The sequence below is a fragment of the Polyodon spathula genome, chromosome 24 (assembly GCF_017654505.1).
Source record: "Polyodon spathula isolate WHYD16114869_AA chromosome 24, ASM1765450v1, whole genome shotgun sequence".
Lineage (NCBI taxonomy): Eukaryota > Metazoa > Chordata > Actinopteri > Acipenseriformes > Polyodontidae > Polyodon > Polyodon spathula.
Window position 1 is genome coordinate 11,144,420 of NC_054557.1, and position 16,619 is coordinate 11,161,038.

The following is a 16,619-nucleotide window of genomic DNA, read 5'->3' on the forward strand; positions in this document are numbered from 1 at the left end:
GAAATAAAAAGAAGATCATGTTAAAAATGCATTAGAGCATTGCACTGTCCTGTATATAAAAAATTAACAGGATTTCTATTGTTAAAGGAGTAGCAAACAAAGTAGCAGTTACTGTTAAAGCATGATTGATTATCCAGATGTCAAGGACACCCTTTAAAATGCAGATCTACGGGACAGTCTACTGGCCTTTCTTTCATCATAAGCACTTCCGTATCTTCCACTGGTTCTAGTTCGTTCAGAAATCTTTAATATATATATATATATATAAACCACGGTTTGTGATCAATGGATGGCTACATGGTTACTGATTTTTTAAAATTTACTGGCTTCTCAATACTAGATGACATTTTCAAATTCCATTTTAAGCCAGCAGATGGCACTATACCCCTTGAAAACAGCTTTACCTTAACTGGTCAAAAGCCTTGCTTAGTTATAAAGTGTAATCCAGTATACAAATTTATTGATTTACTCAATCTATTAGTTGGACTAACAAGATTACAAACAAAACCAAAGAGACACCCAAAAAAAAAAAAAAATCAGCATTAAAACCAACGTTTTCCTTTCTTGAAGTATTGGTACACAGAGACACCTGGTTAGTTAAACGCTTTGTTCACTGAACAAAAAAAAAAAAAGTTAACAGCCGGGAAAATAAGTTCATGTATCAAAATCAACTAACAGTCCCTAAATCAAATGGGTGCTTGTTGAGTTGTGGTGACGCATTTTTAAAGGAATGTGGCCACTAAGAAAGCAAACATTTCCAACTGGATCACCATCAGCATTTCAGAGAGAGCTCAACTAAACCAGAGTTAGAGAGTTAGTGTTTTCTAATTAACCCATTGAAGTCACATTGTGAAGTACTGAGCACTACTCCTGCCAGCACCCTCTTAAAATGAGATGTATAGCCGAAGTGTTCTATCCAAGTTACATAAAGAAAATTGGTAAATTTGGTCTAATCGTATTGTTCCAAATGTCTTTGCCCACATTTCTTTGTTAGCTTTACTTCCATTTTTATAACAAAATTCATTTGAAATTGAGATAATAGGAGTGTTTAAATCAGAATTGCTTGAGGGAACTTGGAAACCAGTGGGCTAATACAAGAGAAACATCCTTGGAAGTGAGACAGCCTTCAGTGTTGGAAATGTTGTTTCTTTACACCTCCCTCAGAACGGCTGGCATTTTAAATTTTTATTTACCCTCTGTTTCAGCCGCTTTCTAAAATACAGGCAAGTCCAGAGAAAGCATCTTCAAGTGGGTCTAAACCCAACTGACTGCTGGTTCAATTGAGTTTAGCTAGAGCCAAAACTCAATTGGAAACTGGAGTTGTTTTTTTTTTCCTTGTCTTTAATGAGTCCCAGGGTTTGTGCGAATTACCAGGCTGAGTAAAACCCTGCTCTTGTCGTACCACCGGCAGTTAGAAGTAGTTTAAAAAACAAAACAAATCAAAGCTAGTGGTGAGAGAGAGAGAGAGAGACTACGGCATGCTGCTGAACACTACGATTGCTAGACCACAACCACCACCCAACAGAAACATTCATCGTGACTCACATTCCTCCATTTGACGTTGCCTGTCCAGCTCGGGTACTATAAAAGGAACAGATTTATCCAAAATTAAACTTACATGCCTGCTCAGCAGAAAGGGGGCTTTGTTTTTTTTCCGCGTACGTTTTCACAGATTCAGATAGAGCTCGCTCAATGTCCCTTACCAACAGTTCAACAGAACTCAGTAGTACAGCTAATACACACTCTAGATGAACAGCAGGAATAACACTAGAAGATTCTTCATCTAAGTAGATTATACCAAAATGACATGTACAATGGTGTAATTCCAGTTTAATAAAAACAGTTATGGAGATGAGTAATGCTGGTTTGTACATTTAAAGCTGTATGACGCTCCTGAAACAAAAAAGTACAGTAAAACAAAGGGATGTTAACAGGAGAATCCAGCATGACTTCTGTAAGCTTCTACTGGTGTAAACAAATAGTTCACTACTTATATAAAACACTGTATCGAATTGTACAGGAGGGGTATCCACCAGGCCTTGTCCATGCTGAAGGAAGACGAGAAATTGTGTTTATATAGCTTTTTAAAGATGGCACCCTAGGATTAATGTCTCTCGAGCCTTTTTTGTATGTGTCTAATGAAACAGAAAGGTAGGCTTTAAATCTCGTTTGAAGGATGGCTCTGCACAGTGCGAATAAACTCCAGGATAATTCCAGGGAATTTCAATCCCTTAAACACATATCCATATTCTACTACAAGCCCCTTCACATCCTATTGATTTTCAAAGCTGTTTTTAACAATAGTCCCTTCTCTGAAGCGGAGAGCAGTGACTGCCCTGGACAGTGGGGGAGTGGCTCTTACCCAGCTGCTCCCTGGTCTGGTACCCGCAGGAAGTCCAGGTTAGGCTGGTGCCGGTTGTTCCTTTCTTTGGCAAGGCTGATTGGCTGTGGCAGGGCGGGTCTCTCCATCGTGCCGGAAGAGGTTCTCTGCTGACTGGTTCGGTGATTTCCGGGGGCCGGCCGATGGTGGGCGTTGTTATATATGGACTGCAGCGCTCCATTCTGGTAAGAACCTGCCTTTGTGTTACCTGTTAAGGTATTAAAATGACAACAGGGGGATATCTAAAAGGGGGGTTCTTTGTATTCTAGAACATATTTCAGCCTGTCAGCACTCCTTTATAGACAGGGATTAGAAGGTAGATTGGTCCGGTGGCTGCTCCCTAGAGGGTGTCCCGCTCGCTATGATATCATCACCCTGTCATAACGCTCTATTAAACAGCATGGTACCCTTACCTGGGGGTGCTGGGGCGGCTCGGGCAGGGAAGTTCTGCTGCTTTCCTGAAATGCCTCTGCTCTGTGTTAAGCTCTTTCTGGAAGGGCCTGGAAGCAGTCAGTTAAAGGATTACGTTTCAAAAGGCAGACTGCACACTCGAATTTCAGTAACACACAGTTTTTTTTTGTTGCTCCTCATGTCTATGTAGCTGCCATTTAGTTTTATGTATAATAACTGATTACACATATTTGGAAGCCTTGCCACACGATGATACGGTACATGCATACAGGTACATGTATGGGGTATTAATGTGTCACCTCTATTGATTTAGTATGGTTTGGGCTTACCTGCATTAGAAGGCCTGTCTGCTACTAATATGGCATGCATGAGAGTCTATGCACTGCTACTCTATATTGGTAATCTCCAGAGAAAAGGGACCCAGTGTTGCTCTGTGTAGTTTTAATCAGTCCACTATCTGCCTCTGAAGACTGTAGGTCCTGTTACGTGGTCATATTTTGCATGGGTGGTGATGGAGTTATACGCAATGGTAAACAGGTAGTTTTGGAAATCTTTACATTAAAAGCATGAATTACGGGGGTAACACACGAGTAATTAACTGTGTGTTCATAGATTAAACAAAGAAAACGTCGACGCAAGTTACTCACGTGTGTTCTTTGGCAGTCCGGGTCCAATGCTGACCTGCAGTGTTTTGCTGGTGGGTTTGAGTAGCGCCATGTCTCCCTGACCCAGGCTGAACTGGACCTGTCGGGAGCCTCCAGCACTCCAGGGACCCCAGTTCTCCTTCTTCAACTTCAATTCAAGTCTGAGTGCAAGAAGATCAACGAATGAAAACGAGGGGAACTTCAGAAGAGATCCTGTATTTACATGAACAACCATTGCAAGCCATAAAGTACTACGGTACTAACAACTGAAATTGCTAATTAGCAAGGCCTCCAGATGGGGAGATACCTATCCAACAATACACTCTGAGGCAGGACGGGTTACACCACAGTGTCACAGCTACTCACGTATTGCTGAACTTCAGAGGTAGCTTCCTTTGGGTCCTCTCCTCAAATCTCTTGGCCAAAAGGCTGATGAACTCAGTTTTGAACGTGCAGTCCAGCAGGCTGTCGTATTCTTGCTCGTGGAGGATTAAGAAGTCATCCTGCAAGGAGCTGTAGGACACCACAGAGAAGAGCAGAGTTACAAGAGGGGGCAAATAAGAAGGTACTTAAATGCAGGAAATCAAGAAATGTTTGCAGGTCTACAGCAGCTGTTTTACTGCAGATATCAATTAGATTGATGAATTAGGTGTGAACTGTGGTAAACACTGAGGCTGCTATTGTAGACCTACTTCGGGAAAAAAAAAGATCCCAGATATTTTCCATATATCCATATATGGATATATGGAAAAAGTCCACAATTCTACACACGCAATGAAGTTGCTGCATACATAGCTTACATCCTCAAACTATAATTGCTGCAGACATACCTTGTTTGATGGAAGGTAAGTGAATCATTAGGAGCATGTGAAGTGCTGGCGACCTCACACACCGCAAGCAAGCGCCTTAACCACTATGCAATAGAGCCAGGCTCGTATGCATTCATGGTTCTCATCTCATTACACTGACAGGGGGCAGACTCTGTAGCGGCAGTGCAACACACACACTGCCCGTTACAGAAGCTCATTGTGTGGCAGGAGGATAGGTGATACTGATTTCATTTTCAAGTGTGTCCACTTCCACCTCATTCAGGTTTTGAGTTATTGGTGCAAATCACAGGCAAATTGTCCCATCTATAGTAGATGTGTTACATGGGCAGTTTTCCAACAGTGGAAAAATTGGTCCCACTGTCTTTTGATCCTTACCAGATTTTAAACAGGACATATTTGAACTGCACCAGAGCGTGTGCAGTGCACAGTGGACTGTAATAGAAGCCTACTTTAAAGAACACAGAGTTGAAGTGCAGTGTGTGCTGTGCTAACTGGAGAACCCTCCCTTGTGTAATCCAATGGTGGTTATTAAATAAAGCCTTTCAGATTTTAGAACTAAATGAGTTGTCGAGAAGCTTATTGCAGGATACTGTTGCTAGCGCGACCCAACGCAGCTGTACACGTTGTTTCTTCGTTTTCTTTTAACAGGTTTTTTTATGATCCCTACTTTCCTATCCACACCACCTGCATTGTATTACCCCCACCTTTACACACACTTCCCACTCACAGCACACTGGCTCCCTGTGGTCTGGGTTACTCAGGCTCAGACCATTCCCCTTCAATCAAGCGGCCCTTTGCTTGTGCACAATAAAACTTTCCTTGGAAGCTGCTGTGTGTTCAATTAAAAGCAATACCGATTGTGTTCCTAATAAAACTACAGTGTGCCGCAGTTGAGCTTTGGTGGCTCAGCTGGTAGTGTGCAGACCTGCAAGACAGATGGGTGCAAAGCCTGCTCAGGGATAGACCTGGGCACAGTTCAGCTGCCCTAGCATCTGTCTGGTAATACACTTTTCATACTGGCTTATTAAGCTCCTCCGGATCACGTGAAGAACATTTTAACCAACCTCTCTGCAAGAGCTGTCAACAAGGCTGGGGGCCTACTATACTGCAACTTCCAATAACTGAGATACAGCTGTCCCTATTGTTACAATTTCTTGCCGATTTTTAAGGTACCAACCACATAAGTGGCATTTCTTGTACTATTGGTGGTCCCTTTTGAAGTTGCCCTGTAACTCTTGCAGTGCTTGAAACTGTTCCTTCACGGCGCGGTGCAGGGACACATTCATTATTCCCAGTTTAACTGCTCCTTCGAGATGGAAACATTCAAAAGATGCCAGGTCTATACACGACGACAACCTGTTACATCAGTTCTGTTTCCAATGTGCATTAACTGCCGTTTACTTCAGAGGACTTTACAATCCCGGGCTGAGTTTTCCACAGATGGGAAACAAACAAGAGGAAGATCAGAACGAGGCTTCTGGAACTGCACAGACCCTCGTCTCAATAGTAAACAGTCTTATGTAAGCAGTGTGTTATACTATTAGCTGGCATTTAAATGAATTAACCGATTTTATTTACTAACTTATTCCATACAGACCCTGTTGCTACGGCACGATCAGGGAAATTAGTTTTCTTGATTTAAGACGTTGGATGCTAAGAATGCCTTGTTCTTCATACTATATGAATATCAGTGCTTCATCACTCAGAATCCAACCTTTCAGGTGTGTGTGTGTGTGTGGCACCTCACTAATTGCCTACTTTAAAGGTTCTGGCTGGTAGTCTAAAGGTTCTGGCTGGTAGTTCCAGTGCTTGCCTGAGAGACACTGCCAGGATCTTCTCCACTTCAATCCTTCTTTTCAGCACCTCCATCACTAGGCCTTTGTCAGGACCCTGTTTGACCTTCTCTCGGCCGATAAGGTAAACACTCTTGGGAGTCAGGATAAGGTCTCTCTTTATATCCTGGAAACCAAGGGAAGGAGGGTTGTATAGTATTAGAAAAGCCTAACATGCAGTGTTGAAAACCGCATACTGGCCGACCACACTCCCACATGGGAATGGCGTTCTGTGAAGACACAGAGTGGCTCGGAGAGACACAACACCTTACTAATGACTGCTATTGGTAGTGAAAGTATCAGTTCTGTAGGAGTAGCTTCTTGTCTACTTTAAAGCTGAACATGAGAAGGCATTGTTTTAAAAGCAGCAATTGAGGTTTCACTGTCTAACAGCCATGTTAAACCCACTTTCCTCTCAGGAAACCATTCTTGGTTGTGGCATTTTTTCGATTAGAAATCGCAGCTGAATTAAAAAAACCAACACACAAGCTTTGTGGGCTACTTCAAAAAGCAATCTAAAAAGGAACACTGGCTTGACTGTAAAAACACTGCTGTTAATACTTATGAGAATTTGCTTAGACAAATTAGATATGTCTCTAGGTGTGTTCTTAGTTTAAAATATCAAACGCCTAAACAACAAAAAAAAAAAAAAAAAAAAAAAAAAAAAGGTTTTCTTCTTCATCTTCAGAACCACTGGTGCTTTTTGAATCAGTTATTAATGTTGATGAAATAATTAATCTAAATGACTGAAATGCTTTTGCAACAAAGTTGAACAGCTATTCGTTCCAGTGAAATATACAGTACTGTCTCTTTGTGAATCCCTTTCAATCAATAACATCCCTCAGAGAGTGTACTTTAATACACAGGTATACAATAAATAAATACAGTTCTGCAGTGTTGCTTGTTGCATACCTTGAACCTGCGGTCGTATTTCGTGACTTTGTCAGCGAAGTCAACCTTCTCCCTCTTGGCCAGGAACTGACGGAGCTCCGGCCTGTCATCGATCCCAATGTAATCACCGACGAAGTTCCTGTTGATGCTGTGTCTCCGCCTCTCCTTACGGTTCAGCAGCAAATCAGAGGCTGGGCAGGAAAACAGGAAACGAATGTACGTGTTCACGGATGGAAGCAAGACTCCGATTGCACAACAGTTTGATCCATCCCTGGTTTTATGATGCGTTTAATAAGACGCGCCTGAGTTTGTTACCTATACACTGTGGCTTGTACTAAAACCGGAGATGGGTGAACCTGAATTTTATTCCCACGTGTATTTATTTGATTGTTTAATTGGTTTGTGAATGATTTACTGTTCAGTTGGGGGTTTGCAATTTGGAAACTGTATATAGGGAAGACACCTGCCAGACAGAAAACTGACAGCCGGTTCTTACCATTTCTCATGATTATAAAGGAGGAACAAGTTAACCAATAGAGAACTCAACTTTTTTTCCTCACTACTAAAAAATCAGCCCTGCTGGTGTAACATCTCTTCCTGTTCCTCGAACCGACCACACACTATTATTGATCTCACTTCCCTCTCCAGAGGCCCCCAGAAACACACTTTGTCATCCCTATATTTAATGTGAGGTGTGCTCTTCATTAAAGGCCATTTTAGCAGAATGTATTGCAGTGCAGTATCCTTACATCAGAGAATATGTTGCATTACTTTACATTGACACCTGGTACAGAAGACTTTCTGCTGTATCACATTTTCACATCCCCATGGATTTTTGACACTGAAGGCGCCCACAAGCAGTCTGTAAAGAAGCTACGAAGCCTGTATGAGTTCTGCAGTAGCAGTACCTTCTTCTCTCATTTGCACGCATTTCTTTCTCGCTGTGTATTTCCTCCAAGCTTTCTGGATCGCTCGAGCGTAGCCATCGTATTTCCTCTCCCTCGTCTCTTCAAGCAAAAACAGCTGCAAGCAGAGAGCTTTGAAACTCAGATACTTTTCCATGAACAGGGGATGCATCTCAAATCCTTAAAATGACTTAAAATTAATTTCAGCAACAGATATAAATGTATCCCATCATTATCATTATCCAGAAAAAGATCACTGTCACCCCATGCAGCACAGTGCCTCTTAAATGACTACTGATCTGTAATCTACAAACTGACATTAGTTTTAAAGGAAGAAGTCAAATTATTGTAAGCTAGTGCTGACAAACACCCGACCTTTGGAAGCAAATTAGATTGTGTTTTTTTCAATGGGAAAGGTCAAGCTACGCAGAATAAGCTAATAAACTGCCTGCTGAAAGACACTGAATACATTAACTGCTGACCTAAGATTTATTTAAACAAGTGCAGCCTCTAAACGGACAGAGTGTGTTCCTCCCCCAAGTCAGAAGCTCCTTGGGCAGCAGCCCGAGCAGCTTCCCCAGCCTGGCTGCCTCGAAGGGAGACCCGCTGGCATTTGCCAGCACCCTGCTATTTCCTGCGGTCACTTGCTAAGCTGAAAATCACCCTTTCAAAAGAGACTAAACATCCTGTCCTATTTCCATCTCCCAGCTGAGGACTAGCAGAAAACCACAGCGGTCGTGACTAATTAGCAGTCTTTGGGAATGAACCTGCAAGTTAAGATTACGTATTTAATGGTTCATCTACTACATAAAAATAGAGAGGCAGGAAGATCGATTAACAGTGACATGAGAGCAGAGCACAGAGAGATTTACAACAGTTTATTTTTCCTGAAATCAAGAACACTGTTAACACCAGAATTCCTAATTCAGAATGGACTCTTATTTTTAGCAACTTGTGTTGTATCCGCTATATTGTAAGAAGCTACATGGCTCAAAAACTGGACAGTGTATCTAAAACAGCAAGGGTTGGAAGTTGAGCAAGCTTAGCATTTCCACACCACCCTATAATCCCTGCCATTCACGAGGCACAGTGGGTTTATTCAGGTGTGTGCTGGAAATGTAAACAACTGAGGTAATCAGGCCTTCAGAGGCCACAAAAAGCAGCTTTCATTGCAAACTGCAGCCTCAGTGTCTACAGCACTCTCTACAATATCACAGTTTATTTCCAACTGGGGGTCCTATTTACCAGGTCAGCATTCTGCTCATGTCTCCACATACTGTACAGTAGCTCGATACACAGTAAGTTCTTTGAAACAGCTACATGCTTTATTGTGCTGCACTTTAAGCTTGGGAGAGTGTAATTTCTCATTTGACTGGACCACAGTTATACATTCTAACCTCACAGGTTGTGTTTAAGGGGTTCCTGACTGTCTTAAAAATATAATTTCATGTAAATTGGGTGAGAGCGAAGAAGCAAAGCTTGGTACTGTATGTTCTATGTAGGGGGTGACACATGTATACAAGATAAAGGTTTTTATACAACGATCACATCACACAAAGATAACGAAACGGCGAGCCAGAAAAATCGTCATTTCTTATTTATCATGTCGCTTCACATCCCTGTGGCACGTTGCTGAATGACAAAATGTGCAGGTTTAATTTGGCTGCTTAAGATGTACAATGTCACCAAATAAAAGAGGAACACCAGTTAGATTTTACAATATAATTAAAATAAGCGTTAACAAATAACAGCGTCTTTAACTGTTGTGATAAAGCCTTGTATGGACAATAAGTCTGATTTTCCTTTTCCTTGTCGCAACTACAGCATTTGGCCATCTGGTGGCACTGTATTACCACAGCGAAACATTACTGACACGCACACAGACTTACCGACTCAGGGGCCTTGATGAAGACTTTGGTTCGGCCCAGCTGGAACTGGTCTGCGTCCATGTTGACAGAGCGGAGCAGGTGCATGACCCCCTGCTTCTCATCCCCTCTCCATGTCGGCCACGATTCTTTGGTGAGAATAGCATACCTGGTAGCGTTTGAAAGAATTACCGTCACATTGAGTCAGGCTTAGGGCACTAGTTTCCAGATTCTGGAGAAATGAAATTGAGGTCCCTTATAGCTCAGTGGGTAGAGAACTCAGAACACAGTGATTTGAGCATTTACTTAATTTCACCGCACCAGTCTTTAAATAGAGGAAAAGGGAGGTTAGAGTTGAGAGGGAGACAGAGGGAGGGATATATGCTGGCTGTGAATCAGTACGGCTGTGGTAATACAGGAAGCACTGCCCGAGTTGTGTCTGGTATTTGAATAGTCCAGCTACAGGGAGTCAGTCGAGGGCAGCAGGGGTGGAGCCCCCTCTCCTTTCCTCTCTAGGGAAGTGCTGGAGAGTGACTTCAGAACCACACAAGCGTAAGTCTCTGCCTCACTCACTCCCCACCCTCACCCTCCAATAGGCCTATTCACTCCCTCCTCAAAGTGTGCACTTCCTGGTCGTCTCATACCGACACCCCTGTCCTCACCCTGATGACAGAACAGAGGCTGGACTGTGCAGGAATCAGAATGGCCTCTCTGCTGAACAGACAGTCTTCTCTCTCGATCTATTCCCATGTATCGGTGCTGCGCAGACTCCCAGTTTAAATTAGCCTGTATCGAGCCGAAGCCTGGCTATGGGGGAGAGGGTCTGGTCTATATGAGGACTGAATCCCAAAAAAGCAGTGCTTAGTGAAGTAGACTAGGCTACATACACAGCACACTTTATACAATCAGGCAAGTGTAGTGAACTACTGAGCAACTGAAAGCCAATATCCTCCACGAAGTCACAATAAAAGCAGCACCAATTTCAATTCTGCTCTCAAACAAGTTGAACAGTAATGACACCAGGTCCTGTCTGCATGTCTCCTAAGTAACCCAGTATATAGACTTTACTATATGTGCACACAAAGTGTACATTGCACTGTACACATACCCTTAAAATACACACATTAGACATGGTCTAATAAAAAAGTCTAATAAATAAACTAGTGGCAAATTAACAATATGTAGTTTTTTTCTAGATGGCATTTTGAGGACCCTTGCCGTGTATGCCCTGTTTTTTTAAAGCTGATTCTCAGGGTCATACCTGTTTAAAAATTTCCTGAAGATTCGTCTGTAGGCATAGCCAGCTCTTCGCACTCTGATGTTTTCTTTCAGGCCCAAATACTCCACCTGATGCTTCACTCTACCAGGAAAACAGGAGCTTAATAGATACATTCTCTTTGGTCCTTAAAATAAGTGAACCTATAGGGGTTAATATACAGTATATGCTCCTACTTTGAAAGAGAAAAATTTTTAGACCAAGAATCAGTGAAAGCAACCTGCCAGTATATAGAAATGTTTCTCAGCTCAGTAAGCAATGTTGTGGCAAATGCTTACAGGACTTAAACGATGCAGATCCCTTTCCAAAACAAACTAAAAGAAAACTTGGATGCAGTTTTCAAACATACACTTCCTCTGGGAAGGCTGTTGTATTATAGTTCTTATTTCTCTTGAAGTCTGTCCTATTTACTTTTGTGGCACACAACAGGAAAATGAGTAGGACCTGAACAATGCAGAATTAAAAATTAGTACACAATGTACCTTAGCTGGCTCTTAGAAGAAAAAGCTAAAACACAAAGTAACAAGAGGAAGAACAAATACATGTTTGACATTTTTCCTCAGGGCCTATACTTTCTCAATTATTACACATTTTACCTGCTCTCCTCCCAGTCTTTTGGCCTCTTGGTCTCATTGGGTTTGATACAGCGGATGTAATGAGGGGTGCATTTCATCAAAGTGCTCACAAGGTCATTGGCTTGTTTCTGGAACAACATTAGAAGAGATTATACAGGTGTTTCTTACTAGTTTTATAATGTTTACATTAAATCGGCCAATCAAGTGGCACAGACACTGGCAGACACTGTAAACCGTGGTAGAAGCATATCAAAGGCAAAACAAATCCTGTATTTGTGTATCCCTGTATCTTGGTATAGCAAAGACTGTAGGAAAAGAGAAGATCACAATAGAAAAGGGGGAAACCTTCTACAGTCCACACAATAACCCACCGGAAAACCGGTAAAGGAAAGCAGGCACTGCAGAAACATGCTTACTCATTTTAATCTTAGAACAAAAACCACAACATTGTGCACACAAAGCATTAATAACATAGGTAAGAGTTTTAAAACCACAACTGAAATTGTGGTCAACATTACCATGGCTAAATGTCTAGTGCGAGTTTCAGAAATGTGAATGTGTGGTGTAAGTTCACCCTTACAACTGCCCCCCCAAAGGGATCTCTGGGTTAGTCATATTCATGTGGGTAACAGTAACACAGGAATAAAATCACCATGGAGACCAGCTTTAGCCTACCCCAGTGTCCCTGAGCAGGGGGTGGGTGCTGTTTCTGGCAACAGAGTTCTAGATAATAACTTGCATTAACCCTAAACAACTTAGATACTGTTGCTCTACCCTAAGATAAGACGTTTATTTATTTTATGAAGCTTTATTTTCTGCCCTCAAAACTTCACATCCATTTCCTTGTTTTTTTTGTTGGGCGAATTCTAATTTGCTGGTATCGGTTTCCAGTCCTGCAGTTGTGACTAAGCTATGCCTGTTTAACAAAACAATAATGTCTTACATTGAGGGCTCACAAAGCACAAATGCTCCCAGTTACAACAGTGAAGTCAACGAGAAATGCATTTTTCGCCCGGGCCTGCACCTGCACGACAGCCCTGGCACTCTATAGTTTTACTTGGTGCCTGGGCAGATTTAAAAAGGGTGCCCTCACAGGGTAATCACCTTGATTTTGCTGCCTGCGGTGGTTGGGCGCCCTTTCTTCTCTGCTTGCAGGTTTTCCGAAAACAAGGCCCGAATGAAAGATCTGAGGAAATAAGGAAACAAAAACAGCAGCTCACGATTAAAGAGGGTCCAGCAGGCCAGAGAAAAGCAGGAATCAATGATGCACTGTGCTGAAAGGAGAAACACGCCATCTTGATGATGGGGATGAAAAATCATTCAATCATTCATTTAAAACAGCTTTTAAAAAATATAAACAAAGATTTCAATTAGCAAGACTGCGCTGTCTAATGAAGGCCTTATAAATATGTATGCCCCCCCGCCCCAGAGGATTTTTCACCTCTCACCTCTGGAGACTGCCGAGGCACAGCTAACAGGTGCTTCTGTTGACTGGGGCCCCATGACACACATTAATCGCAGCGTGTTTGTGCAGATGGCAGTCTCAGCTCAATAGAGATGTCACGGTGCATTAGAATAGAGACAGGGCTTCCCTCACACCCCTGCAGGAGGTGGTGTCTACAGGTCAAAGTTGAGGCATGCTAACAATGCAGCTCTGGGACAGTCTTTCATCGAGCTCTCCCATATGGCCACGCTGAACAGTCAATAGGTAGAGCTGGTTCAATGTCATGTACGACCCACACTCCGGTCTCTGTGGCTCCACAGCAGTCTGCACCGAGCTTCAAATCAAGTAGCATTCCTAATGCAAATTTAAAACCTCAACATTTACATGTATGATTGAGTTTTGTGACATGCTAGAAACTGAAACCTGGACCTTTGTCACCTACATTTCACTGCTTTGCATGAGCTCTATGAGGTCAGAGAACAGGACGTCACGATTTCTTTCACAGAATCCCTCAACATCGTACGCGACCTAGAATGAGAGACGCAGGTGTTAATAAAACAAGCTGGTCAGTAACGAGATGAAGAGCTTTCTTCACAATTGGACCATCGCTTCTCTAGAAATACACAAGACTAAAATGAGATAAAGAAAGAAAATCAGGACGTATAGAAAAAACAGCCTCCATGTATCCCAAATTGTGATACAATAAAAAAGGGGTCTTTAACAAGTTTCATCACAATTGGACAAACAGATATATGCAAAACACACAAGTGTGACGTACGTACATAATAAATGGACTGACTCTCACCTCCACTATAATAATTAACAAACTGCTACGTTCTCTTTACATTGATCGGTCTAAACCTCAGCCATTTCCTTTTAAATTATACGGTATTAAATCGTATTGATATTTTTCTTTTCTTTTAATATATGCGCAAATCTGTAATTGCAAAATAACCAAGCGGGTCCCTCCATGCTAAAAGGGGCTGCTGGGGTCAGGGTTAGGACTGAATATAACTCTTAAGATGACTCTGACCCAGAAGAGAGGCCTTGTGCTGTGCGGCTCCATGGCAGAGATCGCTCGCCAGGATTCTCTCAGATTCTCTCTTTGTGCTCTCTTTGCTCGTTTACCTTGCCTGCATAGTGGTGAATGATGAATCCCTGGTTCCAGCTGTTGAAGTGCTCGTGAGTCCCGATCGCCATGCGCAGTTTCTGCAGCAGTGTCTGGTCCGCTCCCTCTCCCACGGCGTGCATGGTGGCACAGACATCATCCAAGATGCTCATAATACCAGGGGGGTTCTGAGGGAAACCATGAGATGAGGAAATCTGTATCATCACAAATCTAGGGTTACCTTACCAAGGGTAACACTAGATCAGGGGTGCCCAATCACTGTCCTGGAGGGCCATTCCACTCCAGGTTTAACAGATAACATTATATAAAATCAGGCTCTTGATGGAGGTTTAATTGGTTCAATTGAACAATTTAGTACAAGGTTGGAACAAAAACGAGGCCTGGAAGGGACAACTTTGACCACCGTGGCACTACATAGTCCAAGGGCCTGCGAAACCAGAGGTAAATATCTACAATTACACTAAAATGGCACAAGTAGGTAAAGAGGAATTGCATTACAAATATAGAGATGTCTGTATAGATACAATTTAATTGCCAAAAGGGAACATTTTTTTAATTAAGCATGTAGTTGCGTGGCATTGTTACAATTACTGTGTTATTACAGTGTAATTAAGACACAATGGAAATTTTCAAATCAAATACAAGCTGCTCATGCCATCCATGCTCATATAGTGACTGGGCTGACTCGGTTTCTTGTCTCTATATATAGCAAGAGACATCGGTGCACACTATTTCAGCATTAAGGCTGTGACCTCACAATTGCAGAGTTTAAATCAGGAAGGCTATAGTGTGTAGCCAATGAAAGAAGGTAAACAGTAAGCATGTGTTGTGCTTATGTACCCAGCTTGTAGGGTGCTAGACTGGCACCAGCACAACACTGCAGCACTGGGCTGGTTCTTGGCAAGACCACCATAATGTCATTGAAAATGAGGGACTCGTACCACAGCAAGTGTCTTAAGGTGGCATCTACGAATATTTTCTTTTCTGCTGCATTTTGATCCTTTAAGCATTCTAATTTGCTATTATTTTGGAACGATTCCTTGGACTAGCCACTTTTTCGGCTAGAACTAGCCTTAGGGGTTGAATGACACACAGCCTCAAATATCTTCTTAGATGAGTATAAGGTGGCTGACTTTCTAATCTAATAGTGATGTTTTTTTTAATCTGAGTAATTAGCCAGTGAGCCTATCCCTAAGGCCGGAATGTGCAGGACAAGCAGTGTGTTTTACAATGGAGTTGTCACCTTCATTTTACTTAATTATGCATGTCGAAACAACAGCTGACGCCTTATTGGACAAAAAAAAAAATCCATAAAAAAATATAAAAATAAAATAATTCCCCCAGCTGTTTGAAAGGTCAGCCCACGTTTTTCACATAGTTCATTTGCTCTTTAAAAAAGAGTCCTTTTTTAATTTCATAGATGATTTTCATTGCCACTTCTATCAGCATGGTGAAAGTTGAAGCATGTGCAAACCTTTGGCTAAATGTCATGGGAAGAAATGCAATCGTGGGACACTAGAGGATTTATGCACTGTAAAGAGACCATGAAGAAGTCTGAGAATCCCAGCTCCCTTTATCTCATTGTACCCAAGTCTAGCACAGAGAACTCACACAAAGTACAATACTTACGACTTTGCTTTCTATCAGGTCGCACACAATTTTGTTGTTGAAGTAATCTATTGAAGTCCATCTAATGCCTTCCTGGATGTATTCTTCCTGTAGGGAGAGATATCAGCAACTAGGAGTTCCATCTTTCACCCACCCTCTGGACTCAGTTTGGCAGCAAAAAATGTGAATGTACATATAGTAAACTAGAAAAAGCTGCCTGATGGACAGTTCAATAACCCATGAAGAGTATAAATAATAAACATGGTCTATATAACTGAATAGTTCTGCATTTGGGGAAAAATGTGCTGCTTGCTTTTTTAAAATAAAATAGTAATACCTTTAAATAGTATGTGAATTGTTGGAAAATGCAAGTTATACCAAAACCATACCTGTTCAGCTTTCAGTGTCAGCTCAATGAAAATCTGTTGGAGTTTTTCATTCACAAAGTTGATGCAAAACTGTTCAAAGCCATTTTTCTGTAATTAAAAAGGGTAAATATGGGGAAATAAAATTTAAAATACCACAGAAGCAAACCTGGCTTGCATACAGTAAAAACAAAAAAAAAACATATTTACATTCCTCCATCTCACTCAAACAACATTCTTATGAAAACGTAACACCTGCTAACATTTTTGCGAAATGAAAGACGTTTACAGTCCAAGTGGCACAGTGAGCGAGCCACTGTCAGCTGGCAGACAGGTCCTCTGGTGAAATAGATATCCTTTGTGTTTCCTGTGTTCTCTGTGTTTATACAGAGGTTATCTACAAGTCACATTGTGTTTGTGAAGGGAAACAATACTGATGGGGAGCATTGTTCTAACCTAAGACC

The 16,619-nt window shown here is 41.8% G+C and overlaps 1 protein-coding gene across 2 annotated transcripts in view; it reads right to left on the reverse strand.

Moving 5' to 3' along the window:
- LOC121299043 (unconventional myosin-Ie-like) overlaps positions 1-16,619 on the reverse strand; it is a 49,025-nt gene that overhangs the window by 1,681 nt on the left and 30,725 nt on the right. The window contains exons 12-27 of one of the 2 annotated variants that reach the window (XM_041226525.1): positions 16,180-16,266; positions 15,812-15,898; positions 14,182-14,349; positions 13,496-13,581; positions 12,714-12,795; positions 11,631-11,737; positions 11,020-11,118; positions 9,783-9,927; positions 7,897-8,011; positions 7,010-7,179; positions 6,079-6,224; positions 3,802-3,948; positions 3,439-3,596; positions 2,794-2,880; positions 2,363-2,588; positions 1,546-1,581 (exon numbers count right to left, since the gene is read on the reverse strand). In XM_041226525.1, coding sequence (XP_041082459.1) covers positions 1,546-1,581; positions 2,363-2,588; positions 2,794-2,880; positions 3,439-3,596; positions 3,802-3,948; positions 6,079-6,224; positions 7,010-7,179; positions 7,897-8,011; positions 9,783-9,927; positions 11,020-11,118; positions 11,631-11,737; positions 12,714-12,795; positions 13,496-13,581; positions 14,182-14,349; positions 15,812-15,898; positions 16,180-16,266 — 1,946 coding nt within the window. The remainder of the gene's footprint in view (positions 1-1,545; positions 1,582-2,362; positions 2,589-2,793; positions 2,881-3,438; positions 3,597-3,801; positions 3,949-6,078; positions 6,225-7,009; positions 7,180-7,896; positions 8,012-9,782; positions 9,928-11,019; positions 11,119-11,630; positions 11,738-12,713; positions 12,796-13,495; positions 13,582-14,181; positions 14,350-15,811; positions 15,899-16,179; positions 16,267-16,619) is intronic. The other variant, XM_041226526.1, reaches the window with a different exon arrangement.